The 26703-nt window shown below is 42.1% G+C and overlaps 1 protein-coding gene across 2 annotated transcripts in view; it reads right to left on the bottom strand.

The window, feature by feature from the left end:
• Positions 1-26703, bottom strand: part of CDH23 (cadherin related 23) — a 1802240-nt gene that overhangs the window by 14550 nt on the left and 1760987 nt on the right. For both annotated transcript variants that reach the window (XM_073685852.1, XM_073685853.1), the window contains 5 exons: positions 24268-24347; positions 23600-23640; positions 21643-21703; positions 18308-18437; positions 17678-17800 (listed from right to left, as the gene is read on the bottom strand). In XM_073685852.1, coding sequence (XP_073541953.1) covers positions 17678-17800; positions 18308-18437; positions 21643-21703; positions 23600-23640; positions 24268-24347 — 435 coding nt within the window. The remainder of the gene's footprint in view (positions 1-17677; positions 17801-18307; positions 18438-21642; positions 21704-23599; positions 23641-24267; positions 24348-26703) is intronic.

Below are 26703 nucleotides of genomic sequence, written 5' to 3' on the forward strand. Positions count from 1 at the left end.
ATGGGAGACCCACTCCCCAATAATGGGACTTATGTTTGTAATATGCTGTACTGCATGGCTCTTGTAAGGGGCATTGCAAGTTGCTCCGTCCTAATTTTTGGCAGCTTTTGCTGGGAAAGCATAAGCAAATACTATGGGAGACCCACTCCCCAATAATGGGACTTATGTTTGTAATATGCTGTACTGCATGGCTCTTGTAAGGGGCATTGCAAGTTGCTCCGTCCTAATTTTTGGCAGCTTTTGCTTGCAAGGCATAAGCAAATACTATGGGACACCCACTCCCCAATAATGGGACTTATGTTTGTAATATGCTGTACTGCATGGCTCTTGTAAGGGGCATTGCAAGTTGCTCCGTCCTAATTTTTGGCAGCTTTTGCTGGGAAAGCATAAGCAAATACTATGGGAGACCCACTCCCCAAAAATGGGACTTATGTTTGTAATATGCTGTACTGCATGGCTCTTGTAAGGGGCATTGCAAGTTGCTCCGTCCTAATTTTTGGCATCTTTTGCTGGGAAAGCATAAGCAAATACTATGGGAGACCCACTCCCCAATAATGGGACTTATGTTTGTAATATGCTGTATTGCATGGCTCTTGTAAGGGGCATTGCAAGTTGCTTCGTCCTAATTTTTGGCAGCTTTTGCTTGCAAGGCATAAGCAAATACTATGGGAGACCCACTCCCCAATAATGGGACTTATGTTTGTAATATGCTGTACTGCATGGCTCTTGTAAGGGGCATTGCAAGTTGCTCCGTCCTAATTTTGGCAGCTTTTGCTTGCAAGGCATAAGCAAATACTATGGGACACCCACTCCCCAATAATGGGACTTATGTTTGTAATATGCTGTACTGCATGTGACGCGCCCCCTGGGCCGTGTGTACACGTGTGTGGGATACCCGGTGCCGGGTCTCTGGGGTCTGTAGTCTCCGTGGCGGTGACCCGGTCCCGTGGCTCAGGCTGGTCAAACCAGTGGCAGTCTTTCTTAGGTTTTGAGGTTAATTGTCCGACTGCGCCACCCGTGGATTGCGGTCAGGGAGTACCACCGCTGCGAGGCAGACCGCTGAGGCTGGTGTTGTGTGCGCAGCATAGAATGGGATAACTCCCCTCGGGAGGAGTATAGCCTCAGGGCAGTGAGTGTGGATGATGGGGTTGATGGTGCACGAGCGCAGCAGGAACGACTCAGAGTCTTTGCAGTGCAGTTCAGGGTCTTTACTGATGATTATAAGGTAGACCCTCCCGGGAGTACTGGCTAGCATAAGAGGCCTGGTCAGTCTGTGAGCAAGCAGGAGTTCCCCTGGCCAGGTGGAGTTGTAGGCCTCCCCGTCTGTCTGCACTCTTCCTGGCTACTTTGCTGTAAGTGGGTAGAAGTAGCCCACGTCCCTGAGTGTACCGTGTAGTGCTCACCCGTATGGCTGGTGACTTGGGGCCTTCTGTTAGCCTCCGCTCCACGACGGCGGTGCTGGTCCCTTGCTTGTGACTGAGCCTCCAGGCTTCTATGGCCAGAGGACCTGAAATCCCCTGCCGGCTGGTTTCTGCTGCTGGATATATAAGTCCTCACAGCTTCGGACTCCTGTGTCCGGTTCCTATTGTCTTCTGCCAGGACAAGCTCTGCTCAGCTTCCAGCCCCTGGTCTTTAGCTCCTAGCTCCTACAGAGCTCCTTGCTGTTACTTTCCCTTGCTCTCACTCTGACTCTGACTGTTCTCTGACTCACTCAACCCCGCCCCAGATCCAGTTTATAAGTGAAGAATTCTCCCCTCCCAGGACTGGGGCAGGAGGATGTTGCATGTTTAAGGGATCCTGACCAGGAAACCTCCCACTTGCTCTCCGACGTAATATCTCTATTACTGTGGTGACCAGACCCCTGGGGTGCCACACATGGCTCTTGTAAGGGGCATAGCAGTTCCTCATAATTTTTGGAAAGCTTCCATTCACTGCTTAGGCCAACAGTGCACGGGAGACCCAGTTGCTATAAATCTAAAAAAAGATTTAGTTAACGCCCTCTGACCTCCATGTCATTTCCAAGGGGCATTGGAGTGGCTCGAAATTTTTGGTAGGCATTGCACTCACTGTATGCCCTATATCTGTGTAGCCGAACCGCTCCTTTTGTTATAGAAACATATCCTACAAGACATATCTGGTTGACTGGCCTGATATTGATGTGAATGGTCCCTGTTCCTCCTGCTCTTTCTCCTTTGCCACCACCTCATCCATCATTTATCACCTGAAGCTTTGTTTTAACGGGAGTCATAGAACTGGGATAGTAGCAGGAAAACATCCAGCAATCCTCGGAGGAGGTAGGATATGCGCCAAAACGCGGACCACCTCAGGCCTAGCCGCTACTACATACATGCGCTTGCATTCCAAGAAAACAAAGCAGATGCTAACTTCTATCATCATCATCATGCTCCTCACCTAGGCACTCTCAACTCCCCTGATGGAGAAGCCAGGGCCCACCGGAGGAGTCTGGTTCTCTGGTGGGCTCGTCCAATGCTGCCCTAAAGCAGGCCAGGCTAAGAAAAGTGTGGGGGAAGGTGACAGGAGAAATCAGGGCGGCTGGGAACCGAGTATGGACACCTGGTCGCCACCTGGCGGCTGGGGACCGAGCGTGGACACCCGGCCGCCGGGCGGCTGGGGACAGAGTATGGATACTTCGCTGCCGAAGCGGCCATGAGGTAGTGGCCAGCTTCGGCCTCCTCCAAACTAAAAGGCCCCATTTCAAGTGAAAGCTAGCAGTATGGTATTGCAGCCTGCGGGTGGGTGGTTGGCTGCATATTTTCGCTTGCATTGCAAGGAATGGGGGAGGTACAATTGAACACTGCCCTGGGACAAGGACTTGCACGGGGATAGTTGCAAGTCTGCATCTTCTGATGCGGCAAGGATCACTTCTGATGGGCACAGTTTTAGGCAGTGACCTGGGTGTCAGAGATGCTTCCAGGGGTCTTCCCCATGCTGATCCCTTGTCTTTTCAGCACTGTATGCATGTGTCACACAGCACATGGCCAGATAAGGTTGGAAAATGTTAAAATGACATTTCCCGTTGAATGCATTTGTCACGGTTGAAAGCAATACAAAAGTGCAAAAACGCATGCAAAATGCTACTTGTGAACATAGCCCAAGGTGTGGAGGAGTATTTTTGTTTTTGGTTATTTATTTTACCTTATACACAAGTTTTTACCCTGGAAAGGAAATTCCTTAACATATTTCACAGGAAAACCGTTTCAGTTTCGTTTTTGAACGTTTTATTGTGAGCCCGCAAAAGTGGCTTAATACCTCTGACCACGTTGTTGACAGCAGTGACCTGGGGGGTCAGAAATGCTTCCAGGGGCGATCCCCATGCTGCCCCCATGTCTTTTGAGCACTGTCACTATCGTTTTGGGCACTTTTTAGGCTTTCTACAGACTGCCGGGGGTGCTGCCGCAAAAATGCTCGGGTCTCTCATAGACTAACATTGGGCTCGTTGCTCGGGTCGAGCACCCGAGTATCACGGTAAGCTCAGCCCGAGCTTCGAGCACCCGAGCATTTTAGTGATCGCTCAACACTATCAGTCGTCATCTTGGTGAGGACACGGAAGTCTTGCCCGTTACCAGTCTGGCACCCATGGCTGACTTTATGTTACGCTGCCTTAACCGTGACCCTCGCATTGTCAAAATGTTGGGTGACAGTCATTACTGGTTGATGACACTTTTAGACCCCCTCTACAAGGAGAACTTTCACTCTCTTATTCCTGAGTTGGAGAGGTCTACAAAAATGGGGCAGTACAAGAAGGCCCTTGCTGCAGAACTATTAAAAAAATTCCCATCTGAACACGGTAGCGGCAGAGGTCACAGTTCGCTGCCCAACTAAGGCAAACAGGCGAGAGAGACGCAACTCCAATCCAGCAGAGGCAGGGGAACACTGTCAATGTTCTAGGACAGTTTTCTGAGACCTGCCCAGCTTACAGGCCCTGAGGCGCAGGGTACTCTCACAAGGAGTGGAAAGTTTCAAAAGATGGTGAGGGAGTACCAGCGTCCTCCATGATTCCTCTGTGCCTTTTAATTATTGGGTATCCAAGCTGGACACTTGGAATGAACTCACTCTGTATGCCTTGGAGGTCCTGGCTGACCTGCCGCTTGCGTGTTATCGGAGCGTGTTTTTAGTGCCGCGGGGGGAATTATAACTGATAAGCACACTCGCCTGTCAACTGACAATACTGACAAGCTGACCCTTATCAAAATGAGCAAGGGCTGGATTGGGCCAGACTTCTCATCACCACCAAATGACAGCAGAGTAACATAAAGTCAAATCCACTGTGTTATTTCGGGAGGTGTATTCCCATGCATCGCTTCACACCCACACATGGGTATACGCTTCCTCATTTCGGCTGTTTTTTGCTCTTCTCCTTATCCTCAGCCTCCACGACCACTATACCACCAGGGTGACCGTGGTCCATGTTGCCAGCATTGCAAGTTCCTCTGTCCTAATTTTTGGCAGCTTTTGCTTGGAAGGCATAGGCAAAGACTATGGGAGACCCACTCCCCAATAATGGGAATAATGTTTTTAATATGATGTACTGCATGGCTCTTGTAAGGGACATTGCAAGTTCCCCCTTCCAAATTTTTGGCAGCTTTTGCTTGGAAGGCATAGGCAAAGACTATGGGAGACCCACTCCCCAATAATGGGAATAATGTTTTAATATGCTGTACTGCATGGCTCTTGTAAGGGGCATTAAAATCGTCTTGTTAAGCTACTGTGACCTCCACGTCTCTTCCAAGGGTCGTTAATATTGTCCTTTTATTTCACTGCGACCTCCACCACTCTTCCAAGGGGCATTAAAAGCGTCTTGTTAAGCTACTGTGACCTCCACGTCTCTTCCACAGGGCGTTGATATTGTCTTTTTATTCCATTGTAATCTCCACCACTCTTCCAAGGGGCATTGATATTGTCTTTTTATTCCACTGTAACCTCCACCACTCTTCCAAGGGGCATTAAAACTGTCTTGTTAAACCACTCTGAACTCCACGTCTCTTCCAAGGGGCATTAAAACCATCTTGTTAAGCTACTGTGACCTCCACATCTCTTCCAAGGGGCATTAAAACTGTCTTGTTAAACCACTCTGAACTCCACGTCTCTTCTAAGGGGCACTAAAACCGTCTTGTTAAACCACTCTGAACTCCACAGCTCTTCCAAGGGGCATTGACATGTTGTTTTTAATTACCTCTAACCTCCACGACTCTTGCAACGGGCATTGCATTTCCTCCTAATTTTTGTCAGCTTTTGCTTTTCAATGCATAGGCGAACACTAAGGGAGACCCACTCCCCAATAATGGGTAGAAGGTTTTTAATACGATGTAATCCACGTCTGTTTCAAGGGGCATTGCAGTGCCTAATAATTTTTGGAAAGCCTTCCATTCCCTGCTTAGGCCAGCAGTGTACAGGAGACCCAGTTGCTATAAATGGAAAAAAAAGTTTAGTTAAGGCCCTCTGACCTCCATGTCACTTCCAAGGGGCATTGGAGTGGCTCAAAATTTTTGGTAGGCATTGCATTCACTGTATGCCTTATAACTGTGTAGCTGAACCGCTCCTTTTGGTACAGAAACATATCCTACAAGACATGTGTGGTTGGCTGGCCTGATATTGATGTGAATGGTCCCTGTTCCTCCTGCTCTTTCTCCTTTGCCACCACCTCATCCATCATTCATCACCTGAAGCTTTGTTTTAACGGGAGTCATAGAACTGGGATAGTAGCAGGAAAACATCCAGCAATCCTCGAAGGAGGTAGAATATGCGCCAAAACGCTGACCACCTCAGGCCTAGCTGCTACTACATACATGCGCTTTCATTCCAAGGAACAGAACGCTAAGGATGTGGATGGCCTCATGATCATGAATAATTTACTCGTTGTGTAGGAGGCCGACCACTGCTGCTGTCTACCTTCTGAACTTTGTGTTGAAGCCTGATTGACCCAGGACCCGCAATCCTCTATGTCTGGAGGACGTGTTGCATCCCAGTGTCCAACTGTGTCCCGGCTTCCACAATATTAACCCAGTGTGAAGGCGTCAGTGAGATGGACCATTCCTGGCCACATTCACTTGTCCACGTGTTTGTGGTTAGGCTGTCCTTCCCACTAAATGCACTGGGGAGGGCACAGGTAATGTTTTGGTATGCGCGCTTCTGTATAAGGCGCACCGGGACAAATAGGGGCTGGGGACCGTTTATGGACACCCGGCCACCCCCACGCGGCTGGGGACTGTGTGTGGGCACCCGGCCGCGGGGCGGCTGGGGACTGAGTATGGACACCCGGCCGCCCCCTGCTGGGGACCAAGCGTGGACACCCGGCCGCCGGGCGGCTGGGGACTGAGTATGAATACCAGGCTACCGACGCAGCCATGACGTGGTGGCCAGATTCCACCTCCACATGCCTAAAAGGCCCAATTTCAAGTGCAAGCAAGCTAGCAGTATGGTATTGCAGCCTGCGGGTGGGTGGGTGGCAGGCTGCATACTTGCGCTTGTATTGCAAGGAATGGGGGAGGTACAATTGAACACTGCCCTGGGACAAGGACTTGCACGGGGATAGTTGCAAGTCTGCATCTTCTGATGCGGCAAGGATCACTTCTGATGGGCACAGTTTTAGGCAGTGACCTGGGTGTCAGAGATGCTTCCAGGGGTCTTCCCCATGCTGTTCCCATGTCTTTTTAGCACTGTATGCATGTGTCACACAGCACATGGCCAGATAAGGTTGTAAAATGTTAAAATGACATTTCCCGGTGAATGCATTTGTCATGGTTGAAAGCAATACAAACGTGCAAAAACGCATAAAAAATGCTACTTGTGAACATAGCCCAAGGTGTGGAGGAGTATTTTTATTTTTGGTTATTTATTTTACCTTATACACAAGTCTTTACCCTGGAAAGGATGTTCCTTAACCCCTTTCCGACCTGGTCAGTAATAGTACGCACCAGGTCGGGAAGGCCGGTTCAGCGGGGGCTCCGGCGGTGAGCCCGCACTGAAGCGAGCACATCTCAGCTGATTATTGGAATCGCAATCCACCCGCGGCTGTTAACATGTTAAATCTCTGACAGTGGCATTTAACTCGCGCTTCCGGGAGTCCTAAGCCCCACCCATGAGTGACCCCGTCACGTGATCGCGGGTCACCAATGGGTGGGCATGACAACTCAGGGTCTGCAGCAGACGCCTGTGGTTGTCATGTCTCAATTGCTATGAGCGCCACCTAGTGGTCAGCGCTCATAGCAAGTGAGCATTTCTCCTGCATACAAGCGATCTGCTCATCGCTTGTATGCAGTAGAAGCAATCAGACAACTGCTGCTTCTAGTCTCCTCTGGAGACTATAGAAGCAAGCAGAAAGTGTAAAAAAAAAGTTTTTAAAAAAATAAAAAAAATAAAAAATATATAAAAGTTTAAGTCACCCCCCTTTCGCCCCATTCAAAATAAAATATATATATATAAAAAAAAAACACATACACATATTTGGTATCGCCGCGTTCAGAATCGCCCGATCTATCAATATAAAAGAAGAATTAATACAATCAGTAAACGGCGTAACGAGAAAAAAATTTTAAACGCCAGAATTACGTTTTTTTTGGTCGCTACCACTTTGCAATAAAATGCAATAACGGCCGATCAAAACATCGGATCTACCCCAAAATGGTATCAATAAAAACGTCAGCCCAGCACGCAAAAAATAAGCCCTCACCTGGCCCCAGATCCCGAAAAATGGAGAAGATAAGGGTCTCGGAAAATGGTGTTATTTTTTTTTGTTTTTTTTAGCAAGCTTTGGATTTTTTTTTCACCACTTAAATAAAAAAGAACCTATACATGTTTGGTGTCTATGAACTCGTAACGACCTGGAAAATAATGATGGTAGGTCAGTTTTAGCAATCTGTGAACGTGGTAAAAAAAGAACCCAAAAAACAACTGTGGAATTGCATTTTTTTTGTAGTTTCACTGCACTTGGAATTTTTTTCCCATTTTCCAGCACACGATATGGTAAAACCAGTGATGGTGTTTAAAAGTACAACTCATCCCGCAAAAAATAAGCCCTCACATGGCCATATTGAACGAAAATTAAAAAAGTTCTGAATCTGGGAAGAAGGGGAGCAAAAAAGGAAAACACAAAAACAGAAAGACCCATGGTCGTTAAGGGGTTAACATATTTCACAGGAAAGCACTTTCACTTTCGCTTTTGAACGTTTTATTGTGAGCCTGTAAAAGTGGCTTAATACCTCTGACCTCGTTGTTGACAGCAGTGACCTGGGGGTCAGAAATGCTTCCAGGGGCGATCCCCATGCTGCCCCCATGTCATTTGAGCACTGTCACTATCGTTTTGGGCACTTTTTAGGCTTTCTACAGACTGCCGGGGGTGCCGCCGCAAAAATGCTCGGGTCTCCCATAGACTAACATTGGGCTCGTTGCTCGGGTCGAGCACCCGAGTATCACAGTGAGCTCGGCCCGAGCTTCGAGCACCCGAGCATTTTAGTGCTCGCTCAACACTAATCTTTATATATCACTATGTATTTTTTCCACTGATATTTGAATAAGATGTTTATTTAATTTACAAATTACCCATAATATTTGCAACCATCATGTGTTTTTATTTTAAACGTAATTGGATGGTGTTTCGTTTTTGTGCCTTTTTTCTTTTCTCATTATCAATATGACTGGCATGCTTAGAAATGCGCTAGTGTTTTCTATGTGTTACTTTTGGATTTTATGGGATATAAATAAAACCATATAATTCATATGCATGCAGGAGTTTTCCGGACTATTGTGTATGCATAGCAGAAGATCACAAATAATTCTTTCTTTGAGGTAAAACATTGGTTAAAAACAGGCAGGGAAATGTTTTACCTCACAAAAAGAATCAGCTGTGATCCCCTGCTGTAATGTCTGTATAATCTTTTTTGCTTCCTCCCCTGCCCAGGAGCTGTGGTATGATCAGACCATGTTCCTGCACGGTCAGACACAGCCATTACACAGCCCTGGAGGCCACTACTGCAAGCAGCAGTACTCACCGTTTGCTTAAGCATGCACAGAGAAGTGTTTGAGCTCAGTAGACGTATTTTGAGCCTTTGTAAAGATTGAAGTGCTGTCTCATACATTTGAACACTGTCGCTTGCATCAAAGAAGTGTGTGTGCGAGGTCTTAGGATCTACAACTCCAACGATCAGAAAAGTTTTCTAAATATGTAAAATATTAATAAATAATATGTATCTTTTAATTATTAATATATCTATCAATTTATTTTGTGTTCTTTTTGCCATTTGATTAAGTAAAGTTTTTAAAAAGTAAATTTGTTACTAGCAATTATCATCTAATATATATAATCGTCTTATCCCGTCTTTCTGTCCAGGAAATCCCGCGTTGCTGATTGGTCCGGCCACAGCCAATCAGCGACGCGGCATTTCAGAAAAAGATGGTGGCCGTTAGCGGCTCATCTGCCGGACGGAGGTCAGCGGCGATGCAGCATAAGTACCCTGACCTGCGGCGCCGCTGACCCCCATGCGGCTACCGTCGGGAGATCAGCGGCTTGGGACGCTGATCTCCCGATGGCAAGTGTGAAGGGAGGGACGGCGCCGCTGCCCGGTCCTCAGCAAAACGGTTCGCTGATTGGTCGCGGCCGGGGGCCGCGACCAATCATTGATTTTGGCGCCAAATTTAAACACCGCTCTGCTGATATTGCCACCAAATTTAAAAACCGCTGTGCTGATTGGTCGCGCCCGCCGGCCACGACCAATCAGCGATATTGGCGCCAAATTTAAACACCGCTCTGCTGATTGCGCCCGGTGTACCGCATACATATTCTAGAAAACCCGATGCGTTTGAATTGGGCCACCATCTAGTACATGATATATGTATATAAGAGTTGGGAGTCGGATTGTGGAAAAATATACAGCTGAAAGTTTGACTTCCCTACTCCACAGTCCTGCTTTTCATAGCTTACAGAGTCATGCAACTTTGCTAATAATTATTACTCCAAAATTATTAGAAGATGGAAGCAAATATGAAAACATAGCACAGCATGTATCAGGTACGGTTAGAGTATGAGACAGGAAACACACCATGCATACCCAGTTCCCACCACAGCAAAGAACCAGGTCTTAATGCCTGCACACCACTGCAAGACAATCTACCTCTGTGACCGAGGACTGGTCGCCAGTGCTAGTCGTGGCTTTATGAACCATTCTCTGTGCTAATAACTTTTTCAATCTCATATAATCATCCAGCACTACTTTCAGCAGGGATCCCTGTGTAGATTAATATACTGTGATCATGGAGACTTTTTTTCAACAAATGCAGTTATTGACAGAAATGACAATTCAAATATGGAGTGAATGTAAAAGTTGCTTAGGATTCTGCAAAAAAAAGGAGTTATTAAAAGGGCTCAGTCTGTAAAAAAAAATATTAAAGGAAGAATACTCACGTTCACCGATCCACCATTGCCCTTTTTCTAACACCTAGCGTCTTCTTTCTAGACTCTTTCCAGCAAAGGAAGCTAAGCCAATGATTTGCCGAGGTGGGTCACCGCTGTAGTTAGAGATTGACTGAGCGGGCACTGTTTATGTTTATACAGTTTTGTGGCTACAGTTGTGTCCAGTTTAGGCAACGCTCTGTGTTGTGAAGATCCTGGACTCCAGACTAATACATTGCAATAAACTACCAGAGAGACTTCTGGTGCTGTTGTATTTAGCTCACAGAGGATTGCTTATACTGGATACAAGACTAGTTATGCACAAGTTTGCTCATTCTGGATTTACCAAAAAGATACATAGCCAAGACTATTCAAAATTAAATATAAATCTTTATTGAATATTAAAAATAATGTTAAAAACAAGAGTAACCGGAATTTCCTTGTCAAAGCCAACAGTGAAACGTACGTCGGGAATCTACTCATGGTGTGAGGTCTGTATATACACATTTTCACGTCCTATTATTTTGGTTGGTTCTTATTATGTGATAACAGCATGTCTACTACGATCATGTTATCATTGAGTCAGCATGTTTACTATTAATCATTGTTACCAGGCACAATCCGGTATAAACACTATGCACTTTACCTATATTTATTTATTTATATACATCTCTCATTTTTACTTTGTCTCACTGAGTCTTATATACATGGTACATATACATGATAGTGCAATATATCAATTCTAGTGTGTTACTATTTAACCATATGTATACTTAATAATAATCATGATGACTAGTTACTCACAATCAGGAACAGCACTATGCATTTTATTTAATACCTCCTGTTAAATGTGGCAATAGCAATCAATTTTGTAAACGTCTGTATAAATTGCATCTGTACCAACCATATTATGAATATTTATATATGAAACACTGAATATGCTGTAACACCATGCTTTTCACTAATTAATTCATCAATTATTGTGCAATATCCTCTTAATTCCGGTTACTATTGTTTTTAATATTATTTTTAATATTTAATAAAGATTTATATTTAATTTTGAATAGTCTTGGTTATGTATCTTTTTGGTAGGATACTATGTTAATTTTTTATACATTCCCATACCATATTTATGTTATTTACATAAACTTTGCTAACTCATTCTGAATTTACACAAGAGGGTTCTCATTCACTGACAACAAACTACTATCCTGTCATCCTACAACAACACCAAAGGGTAAATTGACCGATTAGGATTAGGATTTAGCCCTAGGTCAAGGTCACCTAGAGTAAAAATCATAATTAACATAAGCAATATTACCAATCAACTGGGATGAGGCTGCCTAATGCACTGGTATCACTTTCTTTGTCCTTGAAGAGGCAGGTACAGCGGGGCTAACCTATAATGCCAACTTTTCACCATGAAAAAGTGGATGTCTCTATCTTAATTGGCCTAACGATCTTTTGTTTCATCAGAAGGGTGCCCCTATTTCTTTAGTTCAAAAGCACCTCAGTAAAAGCATCAAAATATAACTGAATCCAAAACCTAAGACCACCACAAATAGACACGAAGCGGTGTTCATAAAAGCCTTCCAGCTCTTGCTGTGGTTACTTCCCGAGGACATGCAGAAGCAACTTGTTAGTGTGGTTATCTCCAAACTGTGCTATTTACAATCTTTGCTTCTCCTTCCCTTTGCCTTATTATGCCTGAGGTTTCTAAGACGCCTATATTTATTTTACGTCATGTTTTGTATACTTTATTGTTCATAGTATTTAAAAAAAAAAAATTTCTTTTATATATCAGCACAAAGAAAGCTCTAAAAGGAAATCTAAGCATCGGGTTTTGTCTGTGATGCCGACAGCAGATGCAGATTACTTTTTTGTAGGTTACTGTGCAGTTATGGTTGCATATTTGATAGCAGAAAGGGGAAGTAAAAGAGAGAAGTCCAAACAGAAATTATGTACTTCCTGTATTAAACCACTTCCGTATGACTATGTGTCAGAAATTTGGCAATTCTGTAATCCTCCTCCTGAGCCATCATCATTAGGAAAGAAGGCCGAAGATTTCTCCCTATGGTTAGGATAACAGATGACGACATCCAGAAAGAAGGAGAAAAGTTCTAAACTTCATTTAAGCAAATAAAAAAGTCATCAGTCTCTTCTGACTCAGAATTTTCAGAGGGAGAGATTGGTTCATGTGACTCATTAGCATCAGAAGACCATTTCTTTTTAAAACAGGGATAATCCTGATTAGCTTATTAAGCCAGTCAAAAACCGTTACTACACTAAGGACAGTTCTTCTCATCAAGATAGAGAAAGACATTTTTCTTCTTCAAGACACAAAATCTGTGATTATACTAGATCATCAGGTGTTAAATTAAATGTTTGAAGTAAAATAGAAGAAACCCCATAAAGGAATGGATCTGTGGGAACGGATTAAGGTGGTCCATAAAACTGACCCTTCTGAGTCTGAGTGGGACACACACAGAAAAAGTGATCCTCTAGTTCTATCTACTGTATCTATTTATCAACTAATGGCTATAATTATTTTGTTACATTAACCTCACTTTTTAAAGCGTCTGTTGAGTAGTTTCAGTGACCTAAGCTTAATGGATTTGGGAAAGGATACTCAGTTTGGAGTACCTACGGAGGATCTCTTTGAACAAGTCCATAGATCTTAAACTATAACCAGAATGTTTGTTTGATTTTGCATGAACAACACAGCTAGAAGAGCTAATTAAAACAATGGCCAGGTTGCTATTGTACCCCAAAACAACCTCTGTTTTCTTTCTATTGAGATTTTTAATCAGATTTTACATTCTGAATTAGACAATATTTTAAAATCAAAAGATGGACAGGATCAGGTCTTTGTGAAAAGGAAAAACACGCACCAGTCCTTTTGTTCAAGCTGAAGATCCAATGAAAAGTGATATACAGGGCCTGATAGAAGTTTAGAAATAAAAACTCAGATTTCAAAAATAAAACAAGCTGGTAAGATCAGTTCCACCTCAATCAGAGTTCTAAAGCTAAATTGACATGTAGTGGGAGCAAGATAGGTAATCTTTTGAACTTTTTGGCCAGTTACTACTTCAGCGAAGTAGGGTCCTGCAAGGTATAATAAGGGGATATACATGGAAATTTGCCTTGGTCCTGGAAACTAATAATAGACCTGAGGTTGGGATCATGGCTTGGTAAAGTTTTTTGTTCAAGGTGGGCACAATCTACTCAAGTGCAACACTTCTCCAGTAACTCCAGTATGTGATGATATGTGTAATTTTAAGAGAAGCCCACCTTCACGCCCTTAGTCATGAAATATTAAGAAAATTACATTTTTGGTCTTCTCAAATGAAAGTTTATTGGCCTGGGACAGAGATCTGCGAACCTTAGATGGTAAATTGTGTGCCTATATTCCAAGATTGACTGCTCTACCATGGTAGACTGAGAACTTATCTTGCAGGAAAAGTTTGTTTCTCCCTTTTCAAAGTATTCTAACAACTGATGTGCCCTCAGTGTGTATCAAGCCCATCTTGCAGACAACTGTGTCTAAAGTATATGGTCTAGTCAAAAGCATGATCGGTCTTCTAATTTCAAAGAATTGAAGAATGGGAAGACTAGTTCGGCACAGTTTCTACTTGGCTGTGAAAATGAAGGTAGTAACTTTTCATTTTGATAGATCAGCTGCTGTTTACAATCTCAACAAGTAGGGAGAGGTCAAGAAACCTGAGAGCAATCCACATCACACATAGGTATACACTCAGCCTTGGATTTCTTGGCAGTTTTTTTTTAAATCATAAATAGATTAACTTGATACTATTCTGGCGAAACTGGAATCTAAAATAATTTGGCCTAGTGTCAAAAACAGATAATTCCTTTTGTGTTTTTGACCTAATTTGGCATCTAAAAAAAGAAATATATCTGCTTGATTTTGCTCAAGTTACATGGAAGATGCGTATAAAAAATTGCAAATATAGAAGTCAAGAAAAAGCACATTGATCTTAAGAAATCAAGGCGTTTCAGAAACGTAAAAAAAAATAATTCTCCTGTATCAGGGAAGCAAAAGTGAAGAAAATGGCTAAAGTCTCCCAGGCCAGATGGATAAAGTCTGTGATTCCCGTTTCTATCTTTAAAGGATAGTGTCTTTCTCCTTTTTTGAGAGCCCACCCTGCATGATCAATGTCAACTTCCAGAGGGTAGAGCAAGTCTTTGCAAAGCATCCATGAAACAGTGTCCTGGTCTTCACCTCTGTCTATTCATCATTACAGGCCTTTTGCACTGATGTGGTTAATGCAGCCATAACTACATAATTTCCACCACTTTATTCTGCAATTTATGTCCCTTTGGTGCTACTGTGGGATGAAAAGGAATGCTAACATTTATCTTAAAGGAAACCTGTCACAAAGTTTTCCCTCTATAAAGTAGGCCCAGCACCTGTAAGCCCTCTGTTACAGAATACAAGAATGCTGTCACTATGTCCCCAGTCCGCTGGGCAGAATGCAAAACAGACCTTTTATTATACTCACCTACGGTGCGGTCCGACGTCATCCATATAATGTCCTCCATCGTGCTTCTGCACAGGTGTACTTCTCTTTGCCCTGCTGAGGGCAGAACAAAGTATTTCCTTTCCCTTTACATGCGCATTACAGTATTTTGTAGAGGAGAAGCACATTGGAGGACACTGTATGGATGACATAGGATGCATCATCCACACGAAGCAAGGAGGAGGAAGGCGATTGCAAGAGGAGAGAAGGCGCCGGCTCAAGACCAGAGATGCCCATCAGACTGGACCTCGAAGTAGATGAACATAATAAATAGGTCTTTTTTGCATTATGCAGATCGGATTAAGAACATACAGACAGTATTCTAGTATTGCTGTAACAGAGGGCTTACAGGCGCTGACCCTACTTTATATGGAAAAAAACCTGGTGACCCTTTAAAGGTTATTTTCTTTTTCTGGAGTCTAAAGGTAGAACTATATCACTCTCAGTAAAATATTTTTTGCTTCAGTTTGAGCTATGTTATTTCACAGTGTGTGCTGTGTGCAGTTTTTAGGCAGCTGGGTCTGTATTGATTAATGGTTATTAAATATCCTAATTAATTATTTTTATTTTGCCTGTTGGGCTTGTCCTAGGACTTTATATTCAGAAGTTAAATTATTTGTCAAGCCTAACTTAGGGCTCCAGAAACGGAAAATCACAATTTTTTAGCGTTAAGCAAAGCGTGCATAACTTTATTAAGTTCTACTAAGCAATGAAACTTGTATTTTGTTACCTAATAACCTATTTGATTATAACCTAAGTGTGATTTAGGCTAGAGCAACACTACAATGTAACGCGTTCCAAGACAAGGCCAGCAATACATTTACACTGTGTGCAGAATTATTAGGCAAATGAGTATTTTGATCACATGATACTTTTTATACATGTTGTCCTACTCCAAGCTGCATAGGCTTGAGAGCCAACTACCAATTAAGTAAATCTGGTGATGTGCATATCTGTAATGAAGAGGGGTATTGACTAATGACATCAACACCCTATATAAGGTGTGCTTAATTATTAGGCATCTTCCTTTCTTTTGGCAAAATGGGTCAGAAGAGAGATTTGACGGGCTCTGAAAAGTCCAAAATTGTGAGATGTCTTGCACAGGGATGCAGCAGTCTTGAAATTTCCAAACTTTTGAAGCGTGATCAGCGAACAATCAAGCGTTTCATGGCAAATAGCCAACAGGGTCGCAAGAAGCGTGTTGGCCAAACTGCAGAACTGCAACGTTACTGGAGTATCAAAAAGCACAAGGTGCGCGATACTCAGGGTCATGGCCAAGGTAAGGAAGGCTGAAAAACGACCACCTTTGAACAAGAAACATAAGTTAAAAAGTCAAGAATGGGCCAAGAAATATCTTAAGACTGATTTTTCAAAGGTTTTATGGACTGATGAAATGAGATTGACTCTTGATGGGCCAGATGGATGGGCCAGAGGCTGGATCAGTAAAGGGCAGAGAGATCCACTCTGACTCAGATGCCAGCAAGGTGGAGGTGGGGTACTGGTATGGGTTGGTGTCATCAAAGATGAACTTGTGGGACCTTTTCGGGTTGAGGATGGAGTGAAGCTCAACTCCCAGACCTACTGCCAGTTTCTGGAAGACAACTTCTTCAAGCAGTGGTGCAGGAAGAAGTCGGTATCATTCAAGAAAAACATGATTTTCATGCAGGACAGTGCTCCATCACATGCATCCAACTACTCCACAGCGTGGCTGGCCAGTGAAGGTCTAAAAGAAGAAAAAATAATGACATGGCCCCCTGATCTGAACCCCATAGAGAACCTGTGGTCCATTATAAAATGTGAGATCTACAGGGAGGGAAAACAGTACACCTCTCGGAACAGTGTCTGGGAGGCTGTGGTGGCTGCTGCACGCAATGTTGATCAAAAACAGATCAAGCAACTGACAGAATCTATGGATGGAAGGCTGTTGAGTGTGCCTAAATTGATCACCAATTTTTTGGGTTTTTGTTTTTGCATGTCAGAAATGTTTATTTCTAAATTTTGTGCACTGATATTGGTTTACCTGGTGAAAATAAATAAGTGAGATGGGATTATATTTGGTTTTTATTAAGTTGCCTAATCAATCTGCACAGTAATAGTTACCTTCACAAACAGATATCGCCCTAAGATAGCCAAATCTAAAAAAAAAAAACACTCCAACTTCCAAAAATATTAAGCTTGGATATTTATGAGTCTTTTGGGTTGATTGAGAACATATTTGTTCATCAATAATAAAAATAATCCTCTAAAATACAACTTGCCTAATAATTCTGCACACAGTGTATATGGTCAGTCCATTCCTCTGTCACCAACAAATCAGTGTTTGAATCAAAATGCAATGACATGTGGAAACTCTTTCCAAGCCTCTGTCACTCCGTCTCTATTCCTCGCCTTGCACCACATTCTACTGCTTGATCAAGTCAGAGGAGGCAGCACTATGTGGGAATAGAGCTGGGGAGAGGCGAGGCTTGGGAAAGACTACCATGCACCAAAATCACTTAAGCCTCATTTGTTTTACGATTCAAACGCAGATTTTTCTATAATGGAGGAGGAAGAAACTGTCTAGCTTAAGGTATTGCTGGACTTTTCTTTGAAAGTTGCACATATAAATTGTGCATATAAATTGTTTAGTGATTTGAGTGAAATCCTGACAGATTTCCTTCAAGGAAATTAATATGCGTTGAAAAGAATTCAGTACATTTAAATCACTATTATAATATGGTCAATTTATACTCACCTTTATAGGTCCCTCGCGCATAATCTGTCCTAGTTTTGCAATGTTATCATACTCTTGAATTGCTGCACGAAGGTAACGGTCATCTTCTGGTTTTGTAGCTGTTGGTTCACGACCAAAAGTGCCCTAAAAATGGATGCAATTTTATAAATGAAATAATTATAGATGCTAAATTTGTTTGATTTAGGCAGGGGCTACATGGGTGACTTTGGCCACAACACCTGTTCCGCGACCAAAGGGTGCTAGGTATTGCAGCTTAATACAAGTGAATGGGGTCACATTGTGACCCAGAGGGTACTGGGACTGCGACAAGCAAGGCACACAAGATCCAACGTGATTTGACTTCTTGCTACTTGCTTGTTGAGGTGACCCTAATGGTCAAAATGCCAACCTATTCACTTATATGGTGATGCGATGTAGCAGGGACTCCTACCGAACTTTGACCACACAACAGGTGTCGTGGTTGAAGTTGTCATGTAGCCCCCAGTCCTACATTGGCTATGGTTTTCTAATAACATATGGTAAGTAGGAATGAGGAATATGGAATAAGATAGCAAGCCTAAAAGTGTATATTGTAAATAGCTGTGAGATCTCCTATGCCCAAATTTACAAGATCAAAGACCCTTTAATTACATGTGTTCTGGCTGGGCTGTTCCAAAGATCTGTAATGTCACTCAAGTTCTCCGGTAAATCATCTTCGTGCTCTGCTTGTGCAGCCAACTCCAAATTTCTGCAGAACGGATCCAACCATACGGGGTTTGCACTACAAATATAAAGTTTTAAAAGTTATTTAGAGTCTATGAGGAGGGACCTGCATCAATAGGCAGGAGTATAGTGGGGCTGCACAGACTGTCTCTCCCTCTAAAGTACATGCTCATTACAAGAGCAAGCCATTGATATCAAATTTAAAGGGAGTCTGTCACCCCCAAACCACAAATATGGCTATTTAAACATCAATATAGGGGACTTCCTACTTGTAAAAATCATACCAGTAACATACATTTAGGCTACGATTCCACAATGAGTATTTGGTGCAGATTTTCTGCAGCAATTCTGCACCTATTAGGTAAATTAAGCTCTTTTTTCATTACATTTTTAGTGCGTTTTTTACGTGTTTTTATTGCATTTTTGATGCTAGGATTGTTGTCTCTTTTTGGCCCGTCGTGATTTAAATAAAATTGCCTTATTTTTGATACTTCCAGTTATTTCGCTTTGACAAAACTTTATTGATGCAGTCATGTGTGGATTACATGTGTTTTTTACCTGCAAATTTTCCACTTATATGGGGAAAATCCGCACATAAAACTCAGTGTACCCGCTACATAAAGTGACTTGTTGCGGATTTCAAAAACGCATCTCAGGTCAGTTTATGAGATTTCTATAATTTTTATTCACTTTGCTGGAACTGTAAGACACTGAGTTTTTTGCCAGCAAAAATATGCAGAGTTGAAAACTCATTTTGGTAACTTAACCTTATCAGTGAAGTTCCAGAAAAATTTACTTTTAATCCATGTGCAACTAGTGGTGGTTCTGTGTCCCCTTACACCCTCTGATTAGCATATCTAACACCTTTCCTGAGCTTGATTGACAGTGCTTGCTTTCTCACATGCACACTCTGATCTCCAGCTCCTCTCTAAAGCTGTTTGCTTGCTACAATCCTGGGTGTAGTATGCAGCGGCCAGAGTTTGGTAGAAACTAGACATCAATGTATTATGTGTCCACATACACACTGGGTGCGCACTTACACTGTCACTGTGAGCACGCCCATTGGCTCCTCCAGTGTTAGTGCGCAAGTGCAGGAACAGGAATTTTAGTTTAGGCAGCGCTCGCTGTGAGAAAGTGAGCACTGTGAATCACACTCAGGGACAGTGCTAGATATGGGCGTAATCTGGCACAAAGTCATTAGCACCAAAGCATCCTCATTTGCTTATGGATTTAAAATTAAATTTTCTACAACTACACCACTACAATGTATGTTAGGTCACGGCCCCACTATCAGTATTGTTTCTCAGGAGTGGGAGCTAAAACCAGGTGAGGAACAATCAGAGAAAAAGCATAATAGAAAGAAGTCATTAATTCTGCATTTATCACCCACTCCTGAATCTTGTGCTATAGAATGATAATCCTGTATGATCCATGTGTAGTTATCCTACGGTGAAAAGTAACATTTACATGGGTTGAGATGTGTTTTTAAATGTTAATGTGATTGATGATATGTTATTTCATTGAACACTGTCTCTTGGGAGGATTGCAGCGCCATGATGCCTTGAGAAAGAATAAGTGACGCGATATGGCCATAGGATAGAGACAGCAATCCTCTCACTGCTGTGCGTTATTCTCTGTGGATTATAAAAGCAAAAGATTCAGGGAAGTGCCGTTACTGTTTCTTTTCTTTATTTTTGCAGACTAAGGGCTCTTTCACAGATATCTCCAGTACGAGTGGTGACAGTTTCCACACATACCGGAGACATTGACAAATGCAGATCCATTCAAACGAATGGGTCTGTGCACATCTCAGTGTGTTTTCACGGACCGTGTATCCGTGTGCTCCACACGGAGACAGGTCCATTTTTTTGTGGATACACGGTCCGCAAAACGTACCACATGGATGACATCCATGTGTCATCCATGTGACATGTACCAGCGCCTGAGAATGGCGCTGTTCCCAAGGGCCGGTGCTGCACAATGATCTCATCAGGGTTCCCTGCCGGCACTGCGATCAGCACCAGCAGGGACCATGATGAGGGTAGTGGTAGTCTGATCCCGGTGTCCCCACCTGTAAAAATAAGAATAAAATAATAAAATCCATGTACTCCCCTCTCCTAGGTGTCCCCTGCTGTATCCATGTGACCGCTGCTGCCGAGAAGCCAGGGAGAATGAGCTGCTCTGGTGCTGCAGCTCAGGAACGGTGTTCTGTCACTCACTGCGCACAGCTCCGGAGCGGCTCATTCTCCCCGCCTCCTCTGCAGCAGCGTGAGTAAATGGATTTTATTATTTTATTCTTATTTTTACAGGTGGGGACACTGCGGGATCAGACTACCACTACCCTCATCATGGTCCCTGCTGGTGCTGATCACAGTGCCGGCAGGAAACCATGATGAGGACAGTGTTCAGCACCCGGCATTGGGAACAACACTAACTGTAGCGCTGATTTCCAGGCGCCCGACCGTGTGATCCTGATGTGGCACATGTGCCGCATACGAATGCAACAAGTAAAACACACACGGACACATGGGACACGGATATCTTCGGTACCGTTTTTTCCGGTACTGGGGATATGTGGACGTGTGAAACTGGCCTAAGGTTACGTTTCCAAAGATTTTTGTGGAGGATTTTGAAGTGGAATCCTTCAAAAAACACATAAAAAAACACTTCAAATTCACCTTGAATACAGCCTGAAGTTTTCAAGATATTTGTGTTCATGAGCCATTTTTTAGTGGTCAAATTTGAAGTGGTGTTTCAGGCAGTAACGCCCCAAGAATTGATTTGTTGCATCTTTTTCTATGTGGAGAAATTAGAAAAATGTGCACTATAGGTGTGTTTTCCTGCTAGATCAAAAATAATCTTATTCAAAGATTAGTTGAAGTGTTTTTTTATGTGAATTTTGGAGTAAAATCTGCTCCAATATTAAAGTAAAAAAAGTTCATTTTATACTTCCCTTTAGTTTTCAATCCACTTTTGACTCAGAAAAAGACAACAAGAACTGCAGCTTCCAGAGAACAGTGTGTGTGTGTCTGTGTGTGTGTCTGTGTGTGCGTGCGCGTGTATATGTTGACTATTTTTAGCGTTTATTGAATTTGCCTGAAGAAGACGCTGTGTGAACATTGCCTTAGACTGCAATGCAAAGAATGGTAAAGTAGTACAGAATAAACTGCATACAGATTAAAAAAGAGAAAAAAAATTGATTCTTCTCTTTTTTTTAAATCTGATTTTATTATAGTAGACAATGCAATTTCTTTTTAACTCACCCTTCAAAAGAGTATTTATTGGTATTGGGCATATCCAGGATATCCATAAAACCTCTATTTCCTGAAAAACACGAATCTGATTAAGATTACATTATATACAGTGCCTACAAGTAGTATTCAACCCCCTGCAGATTTAGCTGGTTTGATAAGATGCAAATAAGTTAGAGCCTTCAAACTGCAAACGAGAGTAGGTTTTATGAACAGAACCATAAATCTTACAAACCAAAAAGTTATGCTGCTCAGTTGAATTTTATTAAATTTTAAACATAAAAGTGTGGGTCAATTATTATTCAACCCCTATGTTTAATATTTTGTGGAATAACCCTTGTTTGCAATTACAGCTAATAATCGTCTTTTATAAGACCTGATCAGGCCGGCACAGGTCTGTGGAGTTATCTTGGCCCACTCCTCCATGCAGATCTTCTCCAAGTTATCTAGGTTCTTTGGGTGTCTCATGTGGACTTTATTCTTGAGCTCCTTCCACAAGTTTTCAATTGGGTTAAGGTCAGGAGACTGACTAGGCCACTCCAACACCTTGACTTTTTCCCTCTTGAACAAGGCCTTGGTTTTCTTGGCTGTGTGCTTTGGGTCGTTGTCTTGTTGGAAGATGAAATTACGACCCATCTTAAGATCCTTGATGGAGGAGCGGAGGTTCTTGGCCAAAATCTCCAGGTAGGCCGTGCTATCCATCTTCCCATGGATGCGGACCAGATGGCCAGGCCCCTTGGCAGAGAAACAGCCCCACAGCATGATGCTGCCACCACCATGCTTGACTGTAGGGATGGTATTCTTGGGGTCGTATGCAGTGCCATCCAGTCTCCAAACGTCACGTGTGTGGTTGGCACCAAAGATCTCGATCTTGGTCTCATCAGACCATAGAACCTTGAACCAGTCTGTCTCAGAGTCCTCCAAGTGATCATGAGCAAACTGTAGACGAGCCTTGACATGACGCTTTGAAAGTAAAGGTACCTTACGGGCTCGTCTGGAACGGAGACCATTGCGGTGGAGTACGTTACTTATGGTATTGACTGAAACCAATGTCCCCACTGCCATGAGATCTTCCCGGAGCTCCTTCCTTGTTGTCCTTGGGTTAGCCTTGACTCTTCGGACAAGCCTGGCCTCGGCACGGGAGGACACTTTCAAAGGCTGTCCTGGCCGTGGAAGGCTAACAGTAGTTCCATAAGCCTTCCACTTATGGATGATGCTCCCAACAGTGGAGACAGGTAGGCCCAACTCCTTGGAAAGGGTTTTGTACCCCTTGCCAGCCTTGTGACCCTCCACGATCTTGTCTCTGATGGCCTTGGAATGCTCCTTTGTCTTTCCCATGTTGACCATGTCTGAGTGCTGTTCACAAGTTTGGGGAGGGTCTTAAATAGTCAGAAAAGGCTGGCAAAAGAGATCTTTAATCCACACATGTGAAGCTCATTATTCTTGGTGCCTGAACTACTTCTTAATACTTTAGGGGGACCAAACAGAATTCTTGTGGTTTGAGGGGTTGAATAATAAATGACACTCTGAATTAACTTTTAACGTTTTAAAAAAAAAAAAAAAACAAAATTTGCTGCAGTGCATTTCCCACTTCCAGGCTGATCTACAGTACAAATGTCACAATGCCAAGTTAATTCCGCATGTGTCAACCAGCTAAATCTGCAGGGGGTTGAATACTACTTGTAGGCACTGTATAATTATTGCATGGATTTATGTTTTATGTGGATTTATGTTTTAAGCTCAACAAAGTAAAGTTTCCATGTATGCTCAACCAAGGAACATACTGACATATATGATTACATCTGCAAGTCAATATATAGAGCTGTATACAGTATAGAAAGAGAATGTAAGAGAAGGCCATGCTACTAGAACCAAACAGCAATGACACTTGCTTTAATTAGGAAAATATATTAGTTCCAGAAAAAGCGCCTAACACCAATAATATACTAATAACATAAGTGGAACTTACCTGTTGATCCAGCCACTATTGCTTTCAACTTCCTTTTGTGTCTGCGGAATTCAGTAAAAAAGGAAAATAACTGAGTAGTTCCACTATATAGATAGCAATTTTCCAGCAAACAGAAACAGACTTTACTATTTCTGAATACTATAGAATATTGAAAACAATTATTTGTCACGTTCCGATGTATTCATCCCAAAAGGTACACACCTCTTTACAAATCAGGTACAATTAGAAATGTCTGACTCAGTTTTTTTTTTGTCTACACTGAGCAGCCTTACCTTTACAGTGCTAACGTGTGTGACATTTTTAACCTTGTCGTTTGCTAAATGAGGCTAAAAGTAAGTTTATAGGTTGACCAAGACCACTTTTCTAGTTTTTTTTTCTTTATTGAAATGAAAATGTTCCCAACATTTGACACAATTTTAGATGCAGCTTTTTAACCTGTGCAATTTCCATCATAAGGCATACAATGAATAATAAAAGTGGCCACAGCCACTCAGGAGGAACCTCCATAAAAATATACTGTAGTTATCCATTTGGAAGTCCTACAAATAATAAACCAGGACCACCTTGAGATGTTCCTCATACATAAATTGAAAAATACTGCTAATATTTTACTACAATATTAGATCGAGTACACTATTAGAAAAAGAAGAATTTTGTGATGTACTTACACAGTTCGATAGTACCAGTTCATAAAGATAAACAACATGGCAGCCAAGAACAGGAGGATAGCCAATATAATGATTGCCATCTGCAGAGACAATAGTTATAAAAGATTACAGCAAAGTCATATAGATTGGTTGACGAAGCATTTATTTATTGTATTTATTATGCATTGCTTATATAGTGCCATTAATTCCACAGTGCTTTACAAACATTATCTTCACTGTCCCCATTGAGGCTCACAATCTAGATTCCCTATCAGTATGTCTTTGGAACGTGGGAGGAAACCCACGCAAACACGAGGAGAACATACAAACTCCTTACAGATGTTGTCCTTGGTGGGATTTGAACCCAGCACTCCAATGCGGCAAAGCAACAGTGATGACCACTGAGCTACCATGCTGCCCTGAAGTATGCTGCCAATCAAAAAAACATTTTTCAAGAGGCATTATTTAGTAGAATACTTTTGGCAATTCATTCAGATTTTTTCTACTACAGGTCATACATAATTACATACATAAGTATTTCACTGGGTAGTGATTTTTTTTAGATTCCCAAGAAGCTTACAGGGTCTCCATGATGGTCACATTGGTGACAAAATGTTTTGCATTTTTTTATTAAAGTGTGATTACTTCTGTCTGGTTGTTGTGATGCCATTTTCCTGGTGATTTTAGTAAACCGGAAGCAAATGGTTGTCAGCTATAAAGGAAGAAAATTGTATTTGACATTGCTTTATCCCTTTATGTGTTAGTTTTCTACATTTGCTGGGCCAAATGTTTGGCATATTTTGTCATGGGTAATCAAATTTTGCCTACATTTTTTTATGTGTGCATTTTTAGGTTAAAACATTGCAAAGACAAAGCAAATTTTCTCATCAGATGTCAGGAAGCTTATTATTCTGAGAGTGAAGTCAGGCAAAAGCCAAAAAGAGGTAGCTATGGAATTCAACTATTCTCAGAGTCAAGTGTCATGTTTATTAAAGAAAGAAAAAGAACATTATGGAACAGCTGACAAACCTAGAAGTGGACGACCACGGAAAACGTCCTCTAGAGTTGATCACATTATTATGGAAAAGTCAGTATCTGATGTCCATAAAAGTGCTGTACAGATTTCGCATGAAATGAATGAAGAAAATGGGGTCAAAGTGAGTCGCCAAACTGTGGTGCGACGGCTAAGACCAGTAGGGTTGAATGCACGAGTTCCAGTCAAGAAGCCTTTCATCTCTACAAAGAACCGGAGGTCCAACTTGAGTTTGCCAAAGAACACAGCCAATGGGAACAGACAGATTGTTCTAAGGTGTTGTAGTCAGATGAATCTAAGTTCAATCTGTTTGGTAGTGATGGCAGCACTATATAAACCGCCCAACTGGAAAATGTAATGATGTAAGATACCAAACACCTACAGTGAATCATGGTGGTGGCAATGTCATGGTTTGGGGCTGCTTTTCTGCATCTGCCATTGGCCCTCTGCATAGAATTGATGGAAATATAAATGCTACCATGTACAAGCATAAACTGGAGAATGTAATGTTGCCACATGGTAAAACCAAAGTAGTCAAGGGATGGAAATTCCAGCAAGACAATGATCCTAAGCACACATCCAATTTAGTCAAACATTGGTTAGCAAAGAAAGATGTTTGCCTGTTGCAATGGGCAAGCCAATCACCTAATTTACACCCTATAGAGCACCTTTAGGATGAGTTAGGGCAATGAGTTGGGGTCCGTACTTATAGCAATAAATATAAATTATTTTCAGATTTTCAAATGGAGTGGAGCAAGATCCCTCAAGATGTCTTGAATACCCTAGTGGCTTCAATGCCCCCTCAGTGTGGAACAGTAATTAAATCAAGAGGTTATGCTACAAAATGCTAAGTTAAGGCATTGTAAACAATGTACTACTTTCTATGTTGTGATCAATATATAGTATATGCAAAACTTTTGGCAGTCAGCTTTCTATAATTAAATGACCATAACTATATTCAAAAGCATTTTGGTTAAATTAAGGTCTTGCATGATAGCAATTTCATGCACTTTCAATTCATCACCAGGGAAATGGCATCACAACAACCAGACAGAAATAATCACACTTTTAAAAAAAATGCAAAACTTTTGGTTGCTACTGTACATGTCGTCATGTTATTTTTAATCTACAAAGATTTTGATGTAGTCAAACTCAGATTAATTATACTGCATCTTAATTCACTAAAATATTTGAAGAGGAAGAAGAAGAGGAGGAAGGAGAGAGAGGGAGAAGACTAAGAAGATAGATGAAGAAGATGAAAAAGAAAAAATAATGATATCTATGCAATAAGCATTCACAATGCAATCTCAACCATTTGAACACCGGATGCCTGACATTTATGCAGATTTGGGGCACAGTGAATTATGAATATGCTATGCATAATGATGTTATTTGAGAAGAAATTGCAGGAAATCACAGTAATA

The sequence above is a fragment of the Phyllobates terribilis genome, unplaced genomic scaffold (genome assembly GCF_046119375.1).
Source record: "Phyllobates terribilis strain yellow unplaced genomic scaffold, ASM4611937v1 Scaffold_5__5_contigs__length_657084704, whole genome shotgun sequence".
In the NCBI taxonomy this organism is placed as follows: domain Eukaryota; kingdom Metazoa; phylum Chordata; class Amphibia; order Anura; family Dendrobatidae; genus Phyllobates; species Phyllobates terribilis.